Below are 24533 nucleotides of genomic sequence, written 5' to 3'. Positions count from 1 at the left end.
GCTCGGCGAAAATTTAAGTTTGCGCCCCTCCGAACCTAAAATCCTGGATCTGCCCCTCATATGGTTTAGGGGTGGGGAGCTCGACCGTTTTCAAGTTATCAAACAGGAGGGGGCAGAGTGGCCCAAAGAATGCCACCTATATATCATATGATTTACTTAAATTAAGGTATATATAATATAGTTGCATTATTTGTGAAAATAAAGAAAGAAACTTTCAGCTACTTTAATTGACCCTTCAAAATTGAGAAAAACAAATAACCCCTCGAAATTGCAGTAATATGTTTACACTTTAAAAGCATCTCACATGCATTATCATCATTTATCATTTATAAAGAAAATTTAGACTGTGACCATGAACATGTATATTGTTAGATATACTGTTCCTAGCTGTCACGTTGTATTGGAATTTGTCAAAAAGTAATTTTGAGTTTCTGAATAAAAATATTTTTCTGCTTTTTCTTTCTTTTACATATATCTTTTGGTTTACAATACTAGTGTTTATATTCATTTACCATGCATAGATGTATTTTTTCACCTGCTTGGATTTATTTTGTAAATGAACGCCAAACCCGGAATTACCCTTATCCGCTTCCGGAATCGAAACGATTTTGTAAAATTTTGTCTTCCCGGCCGCCATTGTTATGTGTTTACAATGTTGTTTTTGTCAATCAGATACGATTTTACTCGAATTTATACAATATTTGTCGGCGATTTCTGTATAAAGCTAGCGGTTGAACAAAATGAACATCGCCGTCATGAATAATAATGATAAAAATAAGTTATTAGCTCGTTTAATTGGAGACTTTGGTGAACATGGTGAAAAGGTTTGCAAAGTAATTTCTTATTTTCTTTCTCAAGTGGAAGGTGACTACGTCGGGCGTAGCTAGAAACCAACTATCCTAGTCGAAATTTCGCTTTCAAAAGTGGAAGGTCGCGGACCTCGGACCACCGCTAATTTGCACACCTGCCTCAAAATTGAAAAGCTACGAAAATTTCTTTTTCTAATTTGAAATTGCCGCCAACAGCATGAACAGTTGAACTTATTATATAATAGACTACTGACGTAGTTGTACTACGTATTGATGACAAACAATATTCCTACGACTTTTGTCATTTGGGAAATCTAAACTACTTGTCTTAAGAGATTTTCGGCGATTAAATATTTCATACAATTGTTCTTTGACATCTTAGCTAAAAGCACAAGTCATAATGAACTACACAAGGATTCTTAATAAGCACTACTTCCTATGTGTAACTTTAAAACTTTTGGATAAATCGACGATCATTTAAGGTTTTTCTGGTCATATTTTTTGTAATCCAGAATAAAAAGTATTAAAAAAGTGTTCAATTAGTTATATATAACATAGTAGCAAGCTAGATAATAACAATGGCAAGTATTTCAGGATTTATTGGGTAGAACACACATCTAGGGTGCTCGCATAATGCAGCTTAACTGCATAAAAATAGGTTAAACTACAAATGTACAATCATGAGAAATGGAAGATAACTCCAACTCAAACTTATAATTTGCATAGCTAAAATACTATTCAATGTTTTATCTAAAATATGCAAAGTTGCATATGAAAGCAATCTTTTTACCTTTAGTGATCACAAGCACTTTGATTTATCATTTCTTTCTATAAAGTCTTTCAATATGAGTGATCAGTGGCGGATCCAGAAATTTTCATAAGTGGGGGCCCACTGACTGCCTAAGAGGGGGCCCGCTCCGGTCATGATTCAGCAGATTACCTATATAATCAACCAAATTTTTCCCAGAAAAGGGGGTGGGGCCCCCTCTAAATCCGCCTCTGATGATGCATATGAAATTGATATTAGATTCAAGACTTCCTTCCTCCAAATAATTTAATTTATTGAGTCTTGAATAATAACCACTCCTTACAAATAAATGACTTTAATGTATGTGGATTGGTTTGTTGAAATGTCAGTTGATTTATTGTATATGGTTAAATATGTCCAAATTGTATCTTTAAAGGATAGGTTTCCTCTTATGTTTTCCACCACTTCTTATTCCTTGCACGTAGTTCTAAAGGCCTTGAAGTCTATCTGCACATAAGTTCTTTTATTGTTCATGCTTGAAGAACAAACGAAAAAGACCAAGGTTGCCTAGTTGGCTGTTAACCTTAAAAATACAAAAAATTCTAAAACAATTATGTCAAGTAAATTGCAAATTTTTATCTGAGTCTACAGTTTTAATAAGATCCTCATTGAAAATATTGCATACTCCCTAGTATAAGATCATATTATGCACCAGATTTTGTATACAACTACCATTGAAAAGAAAGGTGTTTCTTTTGGCTCTCTTTTATTGCTAAGTTGTATGTACCTTTTCAAGTATATAGTATTTATAATGTATTCCCTATATTTTGTGAAAATGTTAAAGGAAAATATGTCTCCTGGCAGTTTTACCATTGTAAGTTATTTATAAATAAAATGGAGACGTTCATTATGTTACTTACACATGTAATGTTATGGCAATCAAATTTCACAATAAAAATGAAATAAAAATAATTTCAAAGCAAGTGAATAATACTTTTGTATATATTTATTAAATCCATTGTTGAACACTGAACAAAAATGAGAGATTAGTTATTGATATTTCAGGAAAATTAATGTAGCTTATTAATAATTTCATGCTATCAAAAATGATTTTAACTATGAGTTTTAATTTGAGCAAAACAGCAATGATTACATAATTATAAAAACATAGAAAAAAAATCTGAATTTGCAGTACTTCATCTCCTAATCAAGAATATTTACTAGTCTAGGTCAAACTTCCTGAAGGGTATATACATCTGACAACTAATACCTTATGTATCTTTTGAGCAAACTGTTCATTTCCATGTCTGCTTGTTTATTTTCCTCCTAATTCTATCTAAACACACTGAGCAACATGCATGCATTTCATCTGTAATTTCTGAAAAAAATGTAAAGTAAATTGTAAACAATTTCTGTACAATGAAATTTAAACAAGCTTACCTGCCTTACAAATTTTAATTTATTTTCATGTTGATTCTTTGAGGTCAAAATCTTATAGCAAATATCTGTCAAGGTCAGAGTAGAAGAGAATCTAATCAGACTAATGTTGTGTTTGTACTGTCCATCAGTATATGACTGTGGACATTTAAAATTATGGTTCAATTTTTTTTATCCAGCATCTAATTTCTGATTGTGCTGATGTCAAATTACAAATTGTAATCATGTAGCATGTTGGTATACTAGAAAATAAAATGTTTTTTTCTCACTGTGAACCTAAATTGCTGTTTATATATATAATTCAATTAATATAACACAATAAATAGACTAAAATAATTCATAATTTCCACCTGATTTTAATTGTGATATGTACTCTAGGGAATTTCCTGTATCATGTAATTCATATAATGTCAGCACTTACCAAATTCATTCTTAATTTGATCTTTGACCTTTGCTGGTATTTTCATCCAATTTTCAGGGAAAGGATGTACCTTTTTTACTTTCCATACTTCTGTTGTACAAGTAGGAACAGGACAACTGAAAAAATAGCAATGTATGTATTATCTGTTTGTTCAATGTTTAATATAATAAAATATCAATAATAATCATAAATCAAACATGAGAAAGGACATGTAGATGCTTTGATAATAGTAAATACATATGGACATTTACCTTGAACGGTTCCAAAATACTTTTTTTGGCTTCCGCGATGTATTATCTACAGCTACAACATAATCAAATTCCGAGCTTTTCACAATTTCTATAAATTTCTCATCTAGTTTTGTTGCGAGATGACAAGTTCCTTCAAATTTTTGTATATCTTCTTCAGATGGCACTGAGGAAAATATGGAATGGTGAATCATCAGCCACAGGTCAATAACTGCAGAAAAATTAAGTTCATTACAATCCTCATTTTGAAAAATAGGCAAGCCCTTGTTCTCCATTCTTAAAAGATAATCATACTCTGCATTATACAAAGCCATCATATATCTAGTTTTATTTAGTAAACAAACAGGTATCATTGAATGACCAGATGCATCATTTACACTATTCAAGCGTTTTTTATGTTTCCACAAAGATGCAGCTATTGCCTGTTTACATATTTGGTTAACTTGGTTATTGGTAAATTCTGTTTCTATATTTAGCTCTAAAGTGTCCAGCTCATCTTGAGATAGTTCCTTATCATCATCAATGTTTTCCCCCAGCTTCCATTCATTCGATCCATTTATGATTTTGAACAGAGATGAATTCTCAGTATTATTCCAAATTATTTTCTTTGCCGATGGAAATATTATTATGTCTGCTGGACCATTGAATAGCTGGTGACTTCCTAAAAGCACAGTTGTAAAAGACCAGTAATGAAAAGTAAAACTATACATGACAATCAAATACTATATACAACAGAATGGGCATTATTGCCAATAAAAGCAAAAAGAGGGTTAAGCAATTTCAAATAATTTTTTATAATTTGTTCTTTATATGTCATGTATGTTGTGCTTTAACACTGCTGTCCTATCTATATATAAGAAAAGAGGAGGGTTAAAATTTCACAAACATTTTCCACCCCCACAACCTTTTTGTGCCTGTCCCAAATTAAAGTCTGTAATTCAGTTTCTGTCATTGGTTCATGTCTGTTTTATCATTTTTTCTTAATTGTATGTATAAATCAGAGTATCAATTTTCCCCGTTTGTCAAATGATTTGAATGTCATATTTTTCATGTCACAGCCTTTTTAATATAGCTGACTATAATATTTTCACATTGTTGAATGCTATACAGTGATCTATTATTGCTTATATCCATGTCAATTCAACTCTGGTAAACAGTTGTCATGTTGGTAATCATACCAGATCTTCAAATTTTTAAAATGATCATCAAAATGATGGTTAAATCTGAAATTGCAAACTTAAGATTAATTTTAAACAGGAATTTGTTTAAAACTCTGATGTGAACTTAGTGTTTTAAAAGTAATTTCTGTCTGTTCTGTCTTTTTTTGTGGCTTTAGATGTGTTTAAAAATAAGGTGTTGGCATATTCTGTAAAAACTATATATTGAATGCAGAAACAATATTAAAGTCATATGACACCATTTTTCTCCCAAATTTATGGAAATAACAGAGAATTTTGAAATATGTATATGCCTTTCAATAATCATTAAAAAGTAAGATCTTTATCAAATAGGCTGCATAAATATTTTTAAAATGCCACTTTGTATTACAGGTTGTTTTTAATGTCAAAATGCACTGTTTTTATGTTATTTATTTGTTTTTATATTCGTCAAAAGCTCCTTAAAGCTTGTGTTGCTTATTTGTACTTATGCCGAATCAAAATAAAGTTTTCTTATCTTATCTTATGCCAACATTATTTCATTAGTTTTTACCAATATAAGTATTTCCATAGTGTATTGGACTGCCACAATCACAGGGACATTCTCCAGCTGGTTCTTCCAATGAGTTCACATCAATTAGATAGTTTGTTGGATGATAAATAAGTTGAGAAAGAAGGTGATTGGTCATCACTATGGTTACTTCACTGTCTGACAGCTTAACATTCTTCAGCTTTTGTAGACTTCTTTCATGAATTTCTGAGAAAACAAGAATGTGTTCAAAGTACACGGATGCCCCACTCGCACTATCCTTTTCCATGTTCCATGGACCGTGAAATTGGGTAATTATCTAATTTGGTTTTAAAATTAGAATTTGGCTTAAAAATCGTAGATGGGGCATAAAAAGACCATTCAGATCATCCATATTAATTATTACAATATTCAGATATCACAAATTGAATAATTCAATCAAAATAATTTAAAAAAATTACTCATGAGCATTGCACAAGACCTTGGTCTTATTACAACGTTTCTCTTTATAGCAGACATGTACACTTAAAGCTTGCTTTCAATGAATTGTAATCATGAGCATTGTTTGACTAAGCTCCCTTTTGATTTTTATAAAGTTTACATATTACATTTCTGAGTTATGAGATTTTATTGATAACAAAAGGTGATTTTCCAGTTAAAGACATTAACTCATAAGTGCTTTGAATAGTTTTCATGAATCTTTGGTGACTAGTTTATATCTATTAAAATACCCCACCCCTAGGCACCCTTTAGATGTTGGTTTTTTTTTACATAAATTTCTGATTGATATGAAATTGAGAAGTTATACAGAATAGAAACTGTCATGTATATTCATGTACTGTACACACAGTGTAGATACTATTCTGTACGCTATCCGGAAGTCGCGATTTTCGAAGCGATGACTACCAACTGGCTAACAGGACGGTTTTGCCTACGGTGACTTTTCTCGTCATTTGTTTACACCTATACCTATAAAGAGCTTTGAACATCTTCAAGGTATGTAAAGCATCATAAATATGTGTAACTTTAACAAAAACATGCAGTAGAATATAAAATATACGTGTGCATCATACCAACTTCAGAGAAAAAAGTGAAACCGATGGCCAATTTTGCTCTTGTAGTACAAAACAAATAACATTTTATTGCAAATATTTGCATCAGTTTAAAGTTCAATATATACTGTTTCAATATTCGTTTCGTATTTAAGTAGAACATTCGTATTTCCCATAAAAAATATGTTTTCCTTGAGGATCCCAAAATAAATTACTGTACGATCAGTCCATAACTGACTGTATTCTAGTAGCGATTTCAAATATTTTTACTGTATGACCAGTCGTGATTTTGAAGAAAAAAACAAAGGCAATTTGAAGGTATCTACGTATTTATATGATATTATGAACTGTCCAGGGAACTTTACAGTGTAATATCGTTCATCAGACAATATAAATATAGATATGATGATTTTTGTAGACTGCAAAATAATTGTATTTTTGTTCCGTCAGTCTTGTTTAAAATCAAACGCCTAAAAAGCAATACTTGATTTACTTGTGGACTTTGTAATAGTGTATAGTTGCAGTTATCTTTTTAGCTATAACATTTTAAAAGACTATTTACACCGTCCGCCGAAACATTCAGGTTAAACGTTGATATTAGTCGACCCTGAGAAAAACTTTGGGATGGGGTGAAAAGGAGGCACATTATTAATATCTACTGACTTTGTTATTTGAAAATTGGTAATGAAATGAACATGTTAAATTCAAATCAATATAGAATCATATTCAAAACAGTGTGGTCCTGGCCATTGATTGACGACCTAAATTATCCCATTGACTGGGACAGATTAAGTGAACCTTTGACGGTAACGACCTTTGCTCACTTCTTACTTATTATAGAATTTAAACTGTGTGGTCACCATAGGTTCTTAACGCCTTTAATAATAAAATAATTCGAAAAATTATTCACGAATAACCTTTATGTTTTGATTTATTACTTTATTTAGGTGTTGAGAACCTTATGTGACCCCACAGATTCAGTGTCTTTAACAAGTACATAGTGAGCAGTGATTGTTACCGACAAACGTTCACCAAATCTGTCCCAGTCAATGGGATAATTTAGGTCGTGAATCAATGGCCAGGACCACACTGTTTTGAATATGATTCTAAATGCTGTAATGCATTCAAATATACGAAAGATATATTTCTTTTTCAGGATAATCCAATGACAGAGTTTCGGTGTTTTTATTGTACAAATGTACGGTCAAGAGATTTTGCAGAACTGGTAGATCATTGCATAATTCGTCATGATTCAGAAGAATTAAAGTTGAAAGTGGCAACACGCGTTTCATCATCTACTACAAATGTCCGAACTAAAAACTTCAAGATAATACCTGCTGAAATTAAGAAGGACAATAAATTCATAATTCCCCAATGTGAATCATACACACTTAATATATGTAACATTTCTTCGGAACTGTTGTCACCTGTAAAGAAGAAATGTGGAACAGAATCTGAACAGAATGACACTGAAAGCATATCATTAACACAAAAACTTAGTTCTGTTTCAATTAAAGATAACAGCCATATTCTCGTAAATAGCAGTAACGATTCCGCCAATGATCATGAAAGTATGGTTACGAGTTCGGAAATGTCAACAAGGCATACACAGACTGAAGATTCGGCTGTCATAAATCTAAATGAGACAAACACAAATGATCAAGTGTTATTAAAAGAAATTTTACAGTTAGTTCCTACAGTACTTGAAAATTTGAAAAGTTGCAATAAACAAGATATGTATGTGAAGTTCCATACATTGATAAACGAGAACAAGCTTCCTATGAATAACATTGCTTTCCTGCTTTTCTCAGACGTCGTTGAATGGTTCTCAAAAAGTAACACACATGCAATGAGATATTCACAAGATGTTAAACAGTTCTGGAAAGTTGGACATGAACTTTTTAAAGGAAAATTTCTCCGTTTTATGGCAGGATGGAAAAACCAAGGTCAGGAAGCCAAAGGTGATACAAAGCCAGAAGAATCGGTTATCAACTTCGCAGTTCCAGATAGAAAATATCTAGACAGCACCGAGTTATCACATAAACTAAAAAACATACAGCCTGGAATATTGGACGAAATGATCGAGTTGATTTATGATGATAGCTGCTGTCTTTCTAAGACATTTAAACTATGCGTAGATGGAAAGAAAATAAACCATGGCGCACAAAATCAAGTATACGGCGATGTTAATCTTTGGGGATACGAAGGTCCACCAACTCTTCAGGATTGTAAAGACAAACTCAGCATAGACAAGAAGCTTGTAGAAGACTTCATTGAAATATTAAACAAGATTGAAAAAAGAGATATTTATGATTTGTATCATACACCAGAACACCTGAAAAATGATATTTCAAGAGTAGCAAAACAAATGATCTGTAATTTAAGTCAAAGACTGCGAAAATTGCGAACAGTGAAACAGTCGAAGGTAATTGCTCTAGAAAAGCTGAAGGTTACGTGTATCAATGATGCTATGAAAGCAAAATATTCCTATGCTCTAAGTGCAATAAAAACTTTCATATTTAAGCTAGACTTATGCATAAGTAGACTATTGAGAGTAATTGATTCGGTAGGCCACGCAACTTCCGTCTGTAATGGTGTTCAAACATTTTATAACAAAGGAGACGCTTGTGATTTATCAATTCAGCAGAATTACGTCTGTTTGACTGGCTTGAAAGTCGAAGGGGATATCCAAAACTTAAACACGTCACTCATTAAACAAAGATCAGATGAATGGCATTCTATTAGGAAAACCGCTAAAGTAACCGGAAGTACCGCTCACCAAGCACTAGGATTGTCAGGACTTAAGAAATTACAAGAACATTTTGAATACGTCTTTCATCAAAAAGACCGACCAGATTTTTCGGAGGATGCCCAAAAGAGAATGAAATATGGAACCGACAATGAAATTAATGCCATAGGAACTCTTGTTTCTAAGATATTGCCAATCTTTTATCCGAACTTCTCATTTGTGGAGGAGGGTTGTGAGGTAGTATGTGACAAAGATGAAACATTTCTCATTGTCAGTCCAGATGGTAGTGCTAGATACTTTAATTCAGAAAACAACAAGCCATCTGATGCAGTTGCTCTTGCTATAGAAATCAAGTGTCCCTATCCAAATAAACTGTATACAACTCCAGTTTATTACAAGATGCCTTGGTATTACGTGATACAGGTTTTATCTGAAATGTATGTATTGAATGCAAGTAGCTTGCTATTCCTATGCTACAGTACCGATAGTACAACCGTCTGTGTTGCAAACTTTGACGAAGAGCTGTGGAATGAAATACTGGCAAAACTAAAAACAATATACGGTACTGAGAAGCCAGTAATGCCAAAAAAACTACCAGATGAACTAAAGACAATAAAAGAAAAAATCAAAACCTACTGTGACAATAAAGTACAGTTTCTGGCTGAAATCCCATCTTGTCAAGTAAATAGAGAATGTAAACACGAACATTCATCAGTGGAAAGTGAGAAGATAGGTCGGAATTGTCATACAAGTTGTTTAGATTCAGTAAAACCTCATACCAAACATGATGTTACAACTTTACAGATGACAACGATTGAAATCAACAGTTGTTTAGACCAAGCGTACTCGCTTGAAAGGCACCTTGCTAGCGAAGTACTTATATTTCTTATTTCAGATTTAGATCGAATTCACGAGAGAGAGAAGCAACACTCAACCCCGGTCGGTTTCAGCATGAAGGGTTACAGTTTAACCTCATCTGTAATGCGAAAGATGATCGATGATACTTTGCAAAGATGTTACCTTAATGGCTTATATACACCTGTTGTCTCGTTTGATGGACAGTGGTCCCAGTTGGCAGTTAGATCGAGTAATGGACACCCACTCACCATTCTTCAGTTACAGAAAGACGTTTTTAGAGAATCGAAAAAAATGAGTAAATCAGAAATTGTTCGCAGCATAAAAAACACTAACATAGTCAAAGCCAAATCTTTAAATGAACTGATAGAACAGACCTTAGTTGAACAAAAATTCCGAAAGAACGAGGAACATAATAATTTTTATTCTCTCATAGTTTCACAGAACAACCGACAAGACTCAAGGTTATACAAAACATCTCCAAACGTTTTGAAATTTCTTAGATCGAAAATCTCATTAAATGAAGAATCAACTGAAGTAGAAGAGGAAGAAGCTACTTCTAAAACTGTACTAGATGCGCTGCCACCACAGATTGCGGAAACAGTTGATGAAAACATGATATCTGAAATAGACAGTGTTTGTACAAATTCAAAACTAGACACTTGTACTCACATTTCATTAGATATGACAGACTCGTTAAATGATATATTTGAAGATAATTTATCAGAAAAAATAACAGAATCAATGGAAGTTGATGTTTCTGATCCGATAGATACGTCTGCTACATCTACAGAGCTGAACGACAGTCCTATGAGTTTTCTAACAGCTTCTGACTTTGAAAGAATGTTGTCAGCTATAGTCTTAGATAAAAAAGTGAGTGCTATAAAGTGGCAAAGTTTGAAGATTGAAGACTTTGCAAACTATTTTGAATTGCACGATGGAATAGGCAAGAAATTCACGAGGCATGAGTTACAAATTTGTGTGAGAACCATATCACAAAAACTGAAGACTGAAAGTATCCAATTTACCTTGTCATGGCCGAAAGCTAAATTGATAGAATTGCTTTTTAAATGTGTTTCTTCTCCATTGTCTCTCAAAAAAAAGTTGTTAGGAAAGAAAAAAGAAAAAAAGATGCTTTCACTAAAGAAGATGTGTATAATAGAAATCGACAAATTTCCAAAGCATATTCTAAACATTATTTATGCCGAACATATTTTTCCTGGTAGATTTACTGACTGGCAACAACACTCTCCATTTGCCAAGAAAACTCTTATTTCAGGAATTGAACAAGCCGTGACATGGTATTCAATGCCTGAATACATTCCAGAACGATACATGTATCAGTTCAATCTTCTTGACTGTCATCACTTGTTTGTGAATGCGAGAGTGAAGTGCTGTAGTACTGGAATAGACGCGTGTGGGATAAAAAAAGAAGCTTGGATCAAAGTTGCGAAAAATAGCAATGTCAATGGTTGTGGCCTTAGCCTAGCATTAGTCGAGGATTTAGTTGACAAACAGAGCAATGGATTCGCACAAAAAACTTTTTCTGAAGACGTAGAAAAAGCTTTGCATTCAAATGGGGATTTTAATGAAGCCCTTTTCTGTCGGCTGATAAGAGAGTGGTATGCGGCTGAAGATGACCCAGGAATTGATGTTATAGATAGAATTAAACGCAGACTCCGCTTTAGAGATTGGCTTTTGAAGGACATTAACTTCATGCAGTTTCCACCCCCTGGATTGCATGTGAAAGGAATACCACATATAATGTTTGAGGGTTTATTAACAAATATAGAACGCCGAATTCAGATCATTCCATTTGTTAAGTCGGGAAGTTATAACTCACGAGCATTGGGTAGTTTAGAAGCTGAGAACTTTTTTGGGGCGTTCCAAGACTTAGACCCTAAAGGTAGTGGTATTATTAGACCAGATGATGTACCAGCAGCAATAAGAACAGCATGTGACCTGATTGGTACAAGACTTGATCCCAATAGGTAAGTGTGTTTAGACACAAAAAAAAACATATTTTCAACCTTTCAAAAATGGAAGGGATATATTTATAGGTTTATTTATTTTCAAATTTTAACTTCATATAAATAGGAAGATGTGGTATGAGTGCCAATCAGACAACTCTCCATACAAGTCACAATGTATTTAAAGTTAAAAATATAGGTCATAGTACTTCCTTCAACACGGAATCTTACCTCACATCGAACATCAAGCTATAAAGGCCCCCAAAATGACCAGTTAAACACAATTGAAACAGGAAAAACTAACAGTCTCACATTTTTACAAAACAAAAAACGATTTGAAACGTATAAAAGGGATGTGAACTTGAGTCAAACTGATTATTTTGTTTTTTTTTATATAGGAAGATGTGGTGTGAGTGCCAATGAGACGAACTCTCCATCCAAATAACAATTTATAAAAGTAAACCATTATAGGTCATTGTACGGCCTTCAACACGGAGCCTTGGCTCACACCGAACAAAAAGCTAAAAGGGCACCAAAATTACTAGTGTAAAACCATTCAAACGAGAATACTAACGGTCATATATTTGCACAAATAACATTAAAACAAAGTACTTGCTTTTGTCTAATATATGTAATTTAAAAATCAATTTTAGGAAATTTGCCATGCACACCAGTCGAGCCAAGGTTTACCCTGTACATGAGTTAGAAAAGCAGCAAATCACAAGTTTGAATATACCTTACATAACACCAACATACGTAGAATCAATCGTTCCAAGGCAAGTTATTTAAACCTTTATACAGAAACATATTGTTGCAACAACTTTCTTTTAATAACATGACTATCTCACAATAATGAGTTATCTCCTCTGTTTATTGTGAGATAACAAGTCACAGATTTGAAAGAGTTCATAATAACGAATTGAAACCTCATAGTTTTATCTCATTACTATGTGATGATATCTCATATCTATTAAGTATTAGATGATATACATATACCATAACTTTAATATGGTATCTCATATAAATACTAGATGTATTTGCATGGTTGTAAATTATCATGATTTTTTTTTCATGATTAAAAGAGTGCATTATATAATTAAGAGTTGTGACTATCTCACTATATGAGATAATATTTAACTTTATGAGATATCATCTGAGTAATATGACTTTTTTTTATCTCATTATTAATAAACTATGAGTTTTTGTTATGATGTCATAACTATGGATTTGTACTTTACAGACTATGTGGAAAGATAGAGATTTAACGATATATACAAGCCCTTAATCATCTTGAATACAGAAGGGTAACCAATCTATGCAACAAGCCTAATAAATGGCCACGACAAAATAATCCAGTTGATCAAAAATAAAACACATTTAAAACTTTATCTAAATATTCAACATGGTTGTGTGAGTACAGATTTCGATGTCAGCAAATGCCGTTTTAAAGGCCGTATAGAAGCCTATAATTGTTAACTTTATTTCCATTATTTCTTGGATGGAGAGAAGTCTGATTGGCACTCATTCCACATCTTCTTATTCATATTCAAAAAGAGACAACCACATGCCTGAACCAATTTTCTAACCTGACTGGGACAAACTAAAATAGGAAGGAATTAGACAAGTTTGGTTAAGTTCAAAATTTCCCACTAAGTATCGACGTATAAATAGCTGGTACGAACACGCAGTCACTTTGATATAAAAATAGATCATAAAAGATCTGTAATGAACAGCTAAGATATTCACCAATCATCTGTTTTATAATTTTGTTTTGTTTTATCAATTACAGAAATCACACATTTGATTCACCGGAAAGGGCAAAAAGATCCTATGGAAAGCGGAAAAGGGGAGAAATAAGTGACCCGTCCATGTCAAGTAGAGGTGCAAGACCAATAAGACAGCATCATCGTTGTGATGAGTCCAAAATATTACCTCATGTAAGAATGGGATTGGACATAACTGAAAATGAAATCACAACTTGAAGCACTATCAAATGCTTATATGACTATTTAGACGATTGAATGTAAAGCTAAGCGCCTAATAATTATGTGAATTACAATGCATACCTTTGTGGTTTTTTTTTTATTGTTTTTGATGGTGTTGTTTATGGTGGCATATATCTGCTGCTACTTGTCACTTAGTTGCGTCGTCTTAATAAGCTAAAATAAGTCGACTTGCCAGTTAATTAAGTAATTTGTCAAATAATAAAATGAAACTATTTTGTCGAAAATCAAAATTTCTTTAGTGTTTTTGTACAATTATGACGACTTTTATATATCTGACAAGTGCACTTAATAAAGTGGCAAGTAGACTTAATTAAGCGTCAAGTAGACTTAATTAAGTTACAAGAAGACAAGTGTTACCTGACAAGTCGATTTGTGTATCTACAAGTTTATTTGTCAATTAACAAATTCTGCTTGTAACTTTATATGGTCTACTTATCACTTAGTTAAGTCTACTTGTCACTGAATTAGGTCTACTTGTCACTTACTTTAGTGTACTTGTTATATATATAAGTATGTTTTACATGTCATTAGGACGACTAAACTAAGTGAAAAGAAGGGGCAAATATATGCCACCCTCATGATCACATAGTGTTAAAGCAATATTTGCAGAATATATCTATTTCATAGAATTTTGAAATATGCCACTGAAAATAATTTGTATTACTAGAATATATGTTGTCCCCCCTTTCAACCAGGTGTGATAATCATAATCTTGAATGAACTCTTAATAACACATCATTTTCCCAGTTGAACAGAAGCTCTAAACTTCTAATAAAAAAAATAAGTTTATCATGCGATGGTATGTTATCAGTTTCGTGAGTGTAAAGAAACACTAGCGTTGTTATTCCAAAAGTTTATTCCAAAACATCAAACACAACAAATGTAGACAAATTTAAATGCTGCCATATAATGTTTACAATTGTAATGTAAATAAAAAATAACAAATAGCCATGGTCAGTAAAGGACCTCAATGTGATAAATAAACAAGAACAAAGTATAAAAAATGATTTTAACAAAGCACATGTTCTTTGTGGTAAATTATTTAGGTGAGTGTAAAGAAACACTAGCGTTCTTATTCCAAAAGTTTATTCCAAAACATCAAATACAACAAATGTAGACAAATTTAAATGCTGCCATATAATGTTTACAATTGTAAATAAAAAATAACAAATAGCCATGGTCAGTAAAGGACCTCAATGTGATAAATAAACAAGAACAAAGTATAAAAAATGATTTTAACAAAGCACATGTTCTTTGTGGTAAATTATTTAGGTGAGTGTAAAGAAACACTAGCGTTCTTATTCCAAAAGTTTATTCCAAAACATCAAACACAACAAATGTAAACAAATTTAAATGCTGCCATATAATGTGTACAATTGTAAATAAAAAATAACAAATAGCCATGGTCAGTAAAGGACCTCAATGTGATAAATAAACAAGAACGAAGTGTAAAAAATCAATCTAACAATGCACATGTTCTTTGTGGTATCTTAAACTTGATCTCCACTTATACGATTTTCCACATAAATCACACTTGAGTTCTCTTCCACCATGTACTGCAAGGAAATGTTCCTTTAAAGATTTCTGTGAATTGCATGAAGCTCCGCATCCTTCTTTGCTACATATGATGATACTTGTCTCATTAGTGTGAACGGATGTGATATGTTGTTTCAATGTTTCTTTGTACGCAAAAGTCTTGTCACACACATCACATCGGTGTCTAAGCACTGGCTCATGTGTTGTTATATGCCCTCTATAGTTCCAGAGCGTGTTAAAGCCTCTGTCACACACTTTACACTTAAACCTAAACTCTTGAGTATGTTTACCCTTATAATGAAAATTTAGTCCACTAGCTGTCTTAAAAACCATGCCACATTGATCACACAAGTACATTGTAAAATGTTTAGTTTCTGCATTATTTGGAGCATGGGCATTTTGCGTGTGTCTTTTCACATTTTGTTTGTATTTACTGGAATAGCTACAAAAAGTGCAACAATGCATGAAAGATGGTTCTGTTTCCACTTCTTCTTCTTCTACTTCCAAGCTTTCATCTAACGCGTTTACAATAAAAGAGTCAACCATTTTCCTACAAGAAAGACAGTTTTGATTAAAAAAGAGAACACAAGTCATCGATTTAATTGGTTCGCATACACTAAAAACATTTTCTCTAATCAATTTTTTTCTATACTTTGGATATACGTATGAACCGGCATGTACATGCGGACTTTGTAGCGTTATTACGTCGACTGCGCAAGCAGATGCGACATTTAGGGATCACTTTCCGTCGTATGTCTCGTCGTGTTAAAAAAAATCGTCCTAAAAACGTTGGACATAATTTGGATATTTGGTTTAATGGTTCAAAGCTTTACAACATTGTGTAGCAATTTTATAGTCGGGCTCATTCATGTATTGTTGAAAATTGTAGTTTCGTGGATAGCTATTTCTCGACGAATTCAATGGAAGACCCACATCTAAGTTTACGGTTTTTCATTTCACATATTTCTTATTATTTATAAATCAAAAATGCATGTCTCTCATCTAGAGGTTTATCTCCCGTTATGTATTTTGCTATAAGGGAGATACCATTTGATTTTTATGGGGGAGCTAAGAAGAGATTTGCAAAAAAAGGCAGAACAGGATTTTGAGTTAAAAAAAAAAAAAGGCAGGATGAGTAACTTGGCCAAAAAAATAGGCAGGATGACATTTGTTGTAAAAAAAGTCAGGATTAGCTAAGAAAAAAAGGCAGGACCGAATAGACTGAAAAATAAAAAGGCAAGATAGAGATTACAAATAAAAAAAAACCAGGACTCAATTTTTCATCCTAGCCCCCCCCCCCCCCCCCCCTCCCCTAGTTTTATTAATATACGGTAAGTTTAGGAAAGTTGCGTATAGTGAATGGGTACCACCCAATAAGGTAGCGGAAAAGCCCTTATCACGGAAGGAGAAAACAGTGAGTTTTCTAAAAAATGAAAATAAGAGGTGCACAATTTAATTAAATGATAAAGAATCTAAAAAAGATTCATAAAGTTAAGTGTCTGAAGGAATTTGTGGATATAAAATAGATACGCCCAATATAAAGCTATGGCAAAGTCCGTATTTGAGATATAAAAACATGAAAAATATTTTCACCAAAAAATAGAAGTAGAAGGTGCATATTTGCATTAATTGATTAAAAATGGAGCAATTTCAGAACTTTAATAATTGGTTTAGGAGGTGGTGTTGGAAATACCTGATAGGTGCCCCATATAATGCATAGTCCGTATCTTATACAAAGAACCCCCATAAAAGATGTTTTACTTAAATTCGAAATAGACGGTGCACAATACAGTCATTGTAATTTATGATAAGGAATCTGGAGAGATTAATTAAGTCATATAAGTGACGGATAAAAAAAGGAGATCCGGCGGATTGAAACCCTTTTTAACTATCAATGCATTTGTATGGGAACATATATTTGGAATCCCCTTTTCTCCTGGATTGGACCCTCTCTCAATTTAAAAATGACTGGAAACCCCATTGTATATTAAGTGGTAAATGAGGAGATGCACTTACAAAACCGGCCAAACATAGTATAACTGTCCAACGAACGAACGGAAAGACGGCCTTCATTATCATTATAAACCCCCGCAAAGTGTTGTACAATTGGGTGTCACCAGGGGCGGATTAAGGGGGGGGGCAGGGGGCCCGGCCCCTTTTTGGGAAAAAATGTGTTTGCTTATATACGGAATCACTGAAGCGTGACTGGAGCGGGTCCCCTCTTAGGTCAGTCAGTGGGCCCCCACTTATGAAAAATCCTGGATCCGCCACTGGTCGCAGAAATAGGTCTACTCCCAAAACAAAGTAAAGTACTTGTGATCAATTATAGGCTATAGTACAGCCTCGAATGTGTGTAAATACATGCATTTTTGTATTACAATTAAATCTGTGCGTTTGTACAATTTTAAGTACAACGGAGGACAATTCTGAAACTTATACATACAACAAACCTTCCTCTTGTTTTAACAACATTTAAACATCCTTATACTGAATGTAGTAAGTCGAGTACACCCTATAAGCTAAACATGTTTCATATAAGTTTTCAGGATGTTAATTAATTGAAATATATTTGTGTTATTTCGAAAAATGACACCTTCTAAATGTATCGTAAATAACTTTGAAATCACTAACTAGAATACAGTGAAATAAAGATTTTAACAACATTTAACATCCTTATACTGAATGTAGTAAGTCGAGTACACCCTATTAAGCTAAACATGTTTCATATAAGTTTTCAGGATGTGAATTTATTGAAATATATTTGTGTTATTTAGACAAATGACGCCTTCTAAATGTATCGTAAATAACTTTGAAATCACTACTAGAATACAGTGAAATGACGACTGATCATACAGTTTCAAAATATACAAGCGAGACTGATCGTACAGTGAGAAATTCAAACAAGTGTTATTTTCTTATTTCTGGCTTCAAAGATCTGGTTGAAACTTTTACCACCACTTGAAATATATTTCATTTAGTTAATTAAGTCTGGTATTTACGTTAATTTGTACACTAAGAGGGTAAAAAGATTATTTTTAGGTTCACAGACTGATTGTCCTTAGTGATGCACTTGAAAATCTATTGATTAAGACGGAGATACGAATAATGAATGTGCTAAATTTAATTCTAAACCATTTGAGAATATCGTTGTCAGCTGAATTAATCATTCAGCAATGTACAGATGATCCACTTACCGTTTAATTCAGTATATCCATCAAATTTCACATGCTATCCAAAAAGTTCTCGCTTCGAAAATCGCGACTTCCGGATAGCGTACAGAATAGTATCTACACTGTGGTACACAACACATATAATGTAGATTTGCAATTCTAACTCATTTGAATATTTTTTTTAAATACATGTAACCTAGGTATTGTATTAACATATTAATGTAGTCCTCTGTACAATATCTATTTTTTCTGTTTCAAATGAACATTTCTTAGTTGCAAATCTTAATGGTACTTTTTTTCTTTTCTTTTTTGCTCTTTGTTTGAATGTATACTTCTAGTTCAAACTTATAAACCAATTCAATGTTTTCTAAACACCACAAAATCATTGGAAGCATTTTGTTTCTTATTAAAAATACACCAAGTTTAAACTGTATTTTACTTTCCACAGAGGTTTTCCTTGACCTGAGAACCATAATGTTTTACCACAGAGTAGCTTATGTGAAGAATAATTATATTGTCTGGAGTCAAAAGTCTGTAAAATGAAAAAGTCTATTAATATACATGACATACATGTACCTTTGTTGTTATAAAATCTTTCAAGCGCTGTAAATGCAGGAATTACCTCTTGGTCTAAAACTTCACCATTGACATATTGCTGAAGGGTTTCATAACCTTTTCTATATACATTAGAAGAGTAGTCTCCTATGCCTTTTATTTCCACTTTGACATTACATGTATCTTCTAGCACCCTTTCATCATTCAAGCTATAATATGGGAAATGCCATACACTGCTATTGGAGGAAAATGGTTCCCCCAGTTGTTTATTAACCTTTCGTTGAAGAAATGTCAAGGGAGCAGCATCAGCTACAACAGCATATAATTTGTATTCATGAGGATTATTCTTAACGACGTAGTCTCTTATTTCTTCTTTTAAACAATCGTTCTTGTTGATAGTGGATAATTTCTGCTGACTTCTGTATTTTGAATTTTGTGAGAAACTCCGTTGAAACAATTTTGCAATTCTCACAAACTTAATCTTATTGAACCCAAAGATTTTATCATGCATAATAGAGGTTGTGTACAGTTGTTACATACACAAATCAGTCCTCATTTAAATCAGAAGTAGTATGTTTACAAAATTATTGTTTGCGATCGACACCATAGAATAGATAGGGGAGAGTAACGTGAGAGTTAGGTTAATCTTTCTTTCCATTTTACATCTCCGACATAGGATAACCTCCTATCTTTATATTTTTACTATTTAAGAAGTATTTCAACTTTTACATTCTATTTAAAAATAAACAAAAAATTAAAAAAAATGTTTTACCTCATAATATAACCACTGAATTTGGAAATTTTTATTTTAATAAAAATTATATATTACATGCAATGCCTTGATTCAACATGGCCATATACGGAGCGATATACACTTTTATCTAACTTTTTATAGAGGGATCAGCCGGGAATTTACCTTTTTCGTTTTAAAGCAAAGCCATATTTTTTGTCTCTTTTGTAAGTACATTATAAGATGTCTTATTTTAAAATTTTATCGTTTAGTTTTCTTATACGGCAGTACATCCCACATCTACGACATAGCTGCAAAGAAACTAGAAAACTGACGTCTTCCAACATGACAAAAAATGTACATAACATTTTTAAATAAGCAAAAGCTCAAAATTGTGCTACAACTTTGTGTGCAGGTGCTGGTAAAAAATATCATCATGATCCTTTGTTCGTGTTGGTTAGCCCTGAGACTACTATAACACATAGACCGTGACATAGTAGTCTCAGGTTAGCCACTTCAGAGAAGCTTTCTGAGTTTGGTCTTGAATTCCTCACTGATCTATGTCTAGTAGTTCGTCTGGTAGGTTATAATATTCCAGTATCCATTTGCACACTTTATTTCTTTCTCGTTGTATATAATTTATACACAATCAGAGAATTATTGCACAATCGATCAGTAGTTAAAAAATGTTCCGCGACTCATACTTTGTTTTTGAGTCAGCTTACAAAATTTTAATCAATTACAAACAGTTGATAAAAGAAACGGGGAATGGGCCAAGGAGACAACAACCCGACAAAAAACAAACAAAGGCCAATCAAAGGCGGGTTTCAGTTGGCTCCTAAACAATTATACTGTAAAAAAAAGTTCAGCGAAATAAACGCCACACTAAACTCAGAAAAAAATTAACCAGAATTTAAAAATAAAATTAGCAAAGGCTAGAGGTTCCCGACTTAGGACAAACACATGCATGCACTAGGGTTGAACATGTTTAGTATATCTCAACTCACCCCTATATCTATAACCACTGTGAAATGAACACGCACACATATGATCAGAACCATGAAAACGAAAATTAAAACTCAGTTTAAAAAATGGCAATGATGAACATAAATTATTAAATTACTACTAGAAGTTAAACTGAAACTTCATCACGTATAATTTAAGAACATATTATCACATTTACCCCTTACCTCATTGGCAAACCCATGCATTGATCAGTTCTGCTTTTGAATGGTTGAAAATTCAAGAGTCAAATGTTTAAAGCTGATAACAAACCAAATATCAAACCGAATAGTGAAGCCACGACAGTTTAGGGAGCAACCATTTCTTTCTATGGAAAGCGGAGGGATAAAACATTTACGACGAAATACGGCTTAAACGGAAAAAAAGTGGTAATTCACAGAACTTTGTGTTTGGCAAATGACGACCTCTTGGTCAATATACAAGATTGTGTCATATTTGTCCAATGCAAGGTCGGAATCATGCATCTGGGGCAATATGCGTAAATAATTACATTAGATGTATGTTTCATTATGATACTTTATTCTGATTGGCTAACTGCACATCACGTGTTATTCCTTAAGGGCATACGATACAGTTACAGGGGAGGTAATGACGTTGTTAACGTAAATTGTTATTTTCGCGACGTCAAACTATGACTTATCGGGAAAAGATGCAGTTTTCGACTGATTTTTATCATTCAAACTGATTGATCTTGAAAACGAGTTCATGGACCCCTCTTTTTTAAAACAGCAATTTGTTTCATTTTGCAAGGAGATTGTGTGACCCAAATTTTATAAAACTGTAAATAGCGCAATTTTTTTAATTTTGATAAACATGCAGCAAAAAATGACGTTTTTTCTTCTATTCATGAACATTTGATAAATATAGAGTTATTTCGGAAAAAAATTGCATAATTTTTAATGATACTTATAAAATACAGAAATTACCAATTATTTAACAAAAAACAATTTGTGTTTATCTTTTAAAACAAAAAAGTTATGTCTTTCTTTCGAAAAAGAAAATACAGACACAAATCTGAATTTTGAGCAAATACACAAAATTTCGACCTCATTTTACTCAAAAAGTAGCACATGAAGGTATATTTTTTATTACATATTTGATTTAATCAGGTAAAAAATAGCCTATATGCATATTTTCAGCAACTTGTAAATACAGGTTCAAAACTGTATCGTATGCCCTTAAGCAATTGCATTGCTCAATAAAACTTCGTTCATGATAACACGTGGTCCCACAATAAAGTGCACAGATGAATTAAATAAAACAATAATAAAATTCGTGTTTTCATGATCATTGCTAAAAAAATGTTATTATAAGTATTGAATGCTTCTTTTTGAAAATCCTTTCGTGATGCGGCTCTTTATTGTAAAAAGTCCCTTTTTTCACACAATAATTTCTTTGAAAATTTAATTCTTTGAATACATATAATAACTTCATAGTTTTTACACATTTATTCTAAGGATCTTTACTTTCTAGATCAACACAAAAAGTTAAGCTCAGTCACTTGTTAAAAATTTAAACCGATGGTGTCCTATTATCACTACACAGCGATTTTTTGTTTACAAACAACTTTTGTGTTCCATCAGAGGCGCATTAGGGATATTGTCCCATCTATTGCATTGATGTAAGAGATCAGAGAGAGTACTATGATGACATAAAGGCAGCGTGTTGCTTCACTATAGCTTGGACACAACAAAAACAGTTAAAATAGCCACAACTGTATGTATACGATCAGTCCATAGTTGTTACTCTGATTAGCCATGCAGTTTTTAATTATAAATCTTCGTTTTTAAAACTATAATATTACTGAGTTCAGCTTCACTTAGCTTACTATAGGCTTAGTTTTAATCCCGTGTACATCCTAAAACGTAATGGTTGTAATTGTATTGTAAGACGGAAGAATTTAATTTTAATCCTTTTTATCTTAGTTTGACAATTTATTTTGTCTGTAAAGATGTTTTTTCTCGATGAGAAACGTTAGAGAAGCGATATACTAAAGTTGTAAGAAATGTGCTGTAATGTGGACACATTGCAACGGAATCTGCGAAAAGTTCATGTGAACAAATTAACAAGTATTGTGGTTGTACTTTTCATTCTGTTAAACATTGTTATTTTGAAGGAATTAGACAATATAAAGTGGAAGGATATGGATTATAATAACAGATCAAATATTAATGGTATAAGCGAAAGGAGTGATAGTAACAACAATACCAACAGAGTTGACCGATTAAGGCAGTATTTGAGAAACAACAATGCTAACTTATTTTTTGAGAATGGAGCGATCAGTGCTGATGAACAAGAAGTATATACAGTCCCGTTAGTGTGCTATGTTAAATTTGTAATTTTCACATCGTTCGAACCAACGACTAAACGTGAGGTTGTTCATAATAACACAAAAAGAAATTGGCCTTCTCTAGACTGCCAAATAAGGGCAGTGTTATTTACAAATAATTCGGTGCTGGCAAAAGAATTTAGATCAGGAGGATGGGATATTTTACCTATAAAATATGTGTCTAAATCAGACACTCCTATAATTAAACATATGTATATCACTATAGCTAGGCACTACAAAGCGTCTATTATTGGTTATGTGAATGCAGATATATTATTTACATCATCTTTAAAGCAAACTTTGGAATTTATAAATAAATATGATAAGATTATTGGAACGCATTTTATGCTAACTGGAAAGAGGATAAATATTGAAAATTTGACAACCGACGAAGCAAGTTCCGTTAGCTCATTGATACGGGCCTCTAAAGATCGGGGGACTCTGTTCAGAACTGATGCGGAGGATTATTTTTTCACGAATCGTTTTTTCCCGTGGAATTCGTTGCCAGATGTTGTGATTGGTCGACCCGCATACGACAATTTTCTCTTGTTATTTGCGAAAATGTCAAATTTTACTACAGTTGATTTAACACAAACTGTAGACGCTGTTCATCAGACGGTTGATACAGGATATTTACAAGAAAAATGGAACTCGACAAAAAGTGAAAGTGTTTATAATCGATTTATCATATCGCAGAAATATCGGAATGTCAACTATCATGCAGGTCAAATCAACTGCTTGGCGTTCGAAACAAGAAGAGAATCTAATGAAATTAGTATCCATAAACGAACTAAGTTTGAGAGATATTGTAAGTTCTACACGGCGGAAATTTCTGAGGCAAAGCCACTTCACTATATATCAATGAAAAGAAATGCAACTCGAAGACAATCGAAAACTTTGAATTCAGCAGAAAAAAGACTTAAACATAAACTTTTATTTTTATAAGACAAAATAAAAAGCTAATTGTTATTAATTACACATTACTTAATTTATCTATTTAACTACTTTTTTTTACTATCGTCGAGTCATAACTCATTTTGGGTACCATTTGCCAAGCAGACAACGTTGGATTGTTGCTACATTTTGATTTTTAGGTTTCCGATGGTAACAATCACCGTCCAGCAATGAATGTTTCAGTATCGTTACTGTTGGATAAACCACTGTATGTAACATTCACCGAAAAGATAATGCTTCGGTATCATGCTGCTG

The 24533-nt window shown here is 32.8% G+C and overlaps 1 protein-coding gene across 2 annotated transcripts; it reads right to left on the bottom strand.

Moving 5' to 3' along the window:
* Nucleotides 1–1463: 1463 nt before the first annotated feature.
* On the bottom strand, nucleotides 1464–19878 carry LOC143063132 (uncharacterized). Of its 2 annotated transcripts, none has more exons than XM_076235108.1 (6): nucleotides 19264–19878; nucleotides 5374–5577; nucleotides 3667–4324; nucleotides 3416–3531; nucleotides 2828–2935; nucleotides 1464–2140 (listed from the first exon to the last, which is right to left on the bottom strand). In XM_076235108.1, exons 1-5 carry the CDS (start codon nucleotides 19751–19753, stop codon nucleotides 2853–2855), a joined length of 1551 nt encoding a protein of 516 aa, XP_076091223.1. In that variant the 5' UTR covers nucleotides 19754–19878; the 3' UTR covers nucleotides 1464–2140; nucleotides 2828–2852. The 2 variants fall into 2 exon arrangements, with proteins under 2 accessions (XP_076091223.1, XP_076091224.1); XM_076235109.1 differs by having other exon boundaries at nucleotides 19310–19427.
* Nucleotides 19879–24533: the final 4655 nt, after the last annotated feature.

The sequence above is a fragment of the Mytilus galloprovincialis genome, chromosome 2 (genome assembly GCF_965363235.1).
Source record: "Mytilus galloprovincialis chromosome 2, xbMytGall1.hap1.1, whole genome shotgun sequence".
NCBI lineage: Eukaryota > Metazoa > Mollusca > Bivalvia > Mytilida > Mytilidae > Mytilus > Mytilus galloprovincialis.
This window is presented reverse-complemented; position numbering and strand designations above follow the sequence as displayed.

What these genes read in the sequence shown, in the direction of transcription:
- LOC143063132 (XM_076235108.1), bottom strand. Translation starts at nt 19,753, where the DNA reads ATGCATGATAAAATCTTTGGGTTCAATAAGATTAAGTTTGTGAGAATT. An exon ending in CTATGGAAATACTTATATTG is followed by an intron (nt 4,325 to 5,373) that starts GTAAAAACTAAT and finishes CTGTGCTTTTAG; the next exon opens with GAAGTCACCAGCTATTCAAT. An exon ending in TCAAATTAAGAATGAATTTG is followed by an intron (nt 2,936 to 3,415) that starts GTAAGTGCTGAC and finishes CATTTTTTTCAG; the next exon opens with AAATTACAGATGAAATGCAT.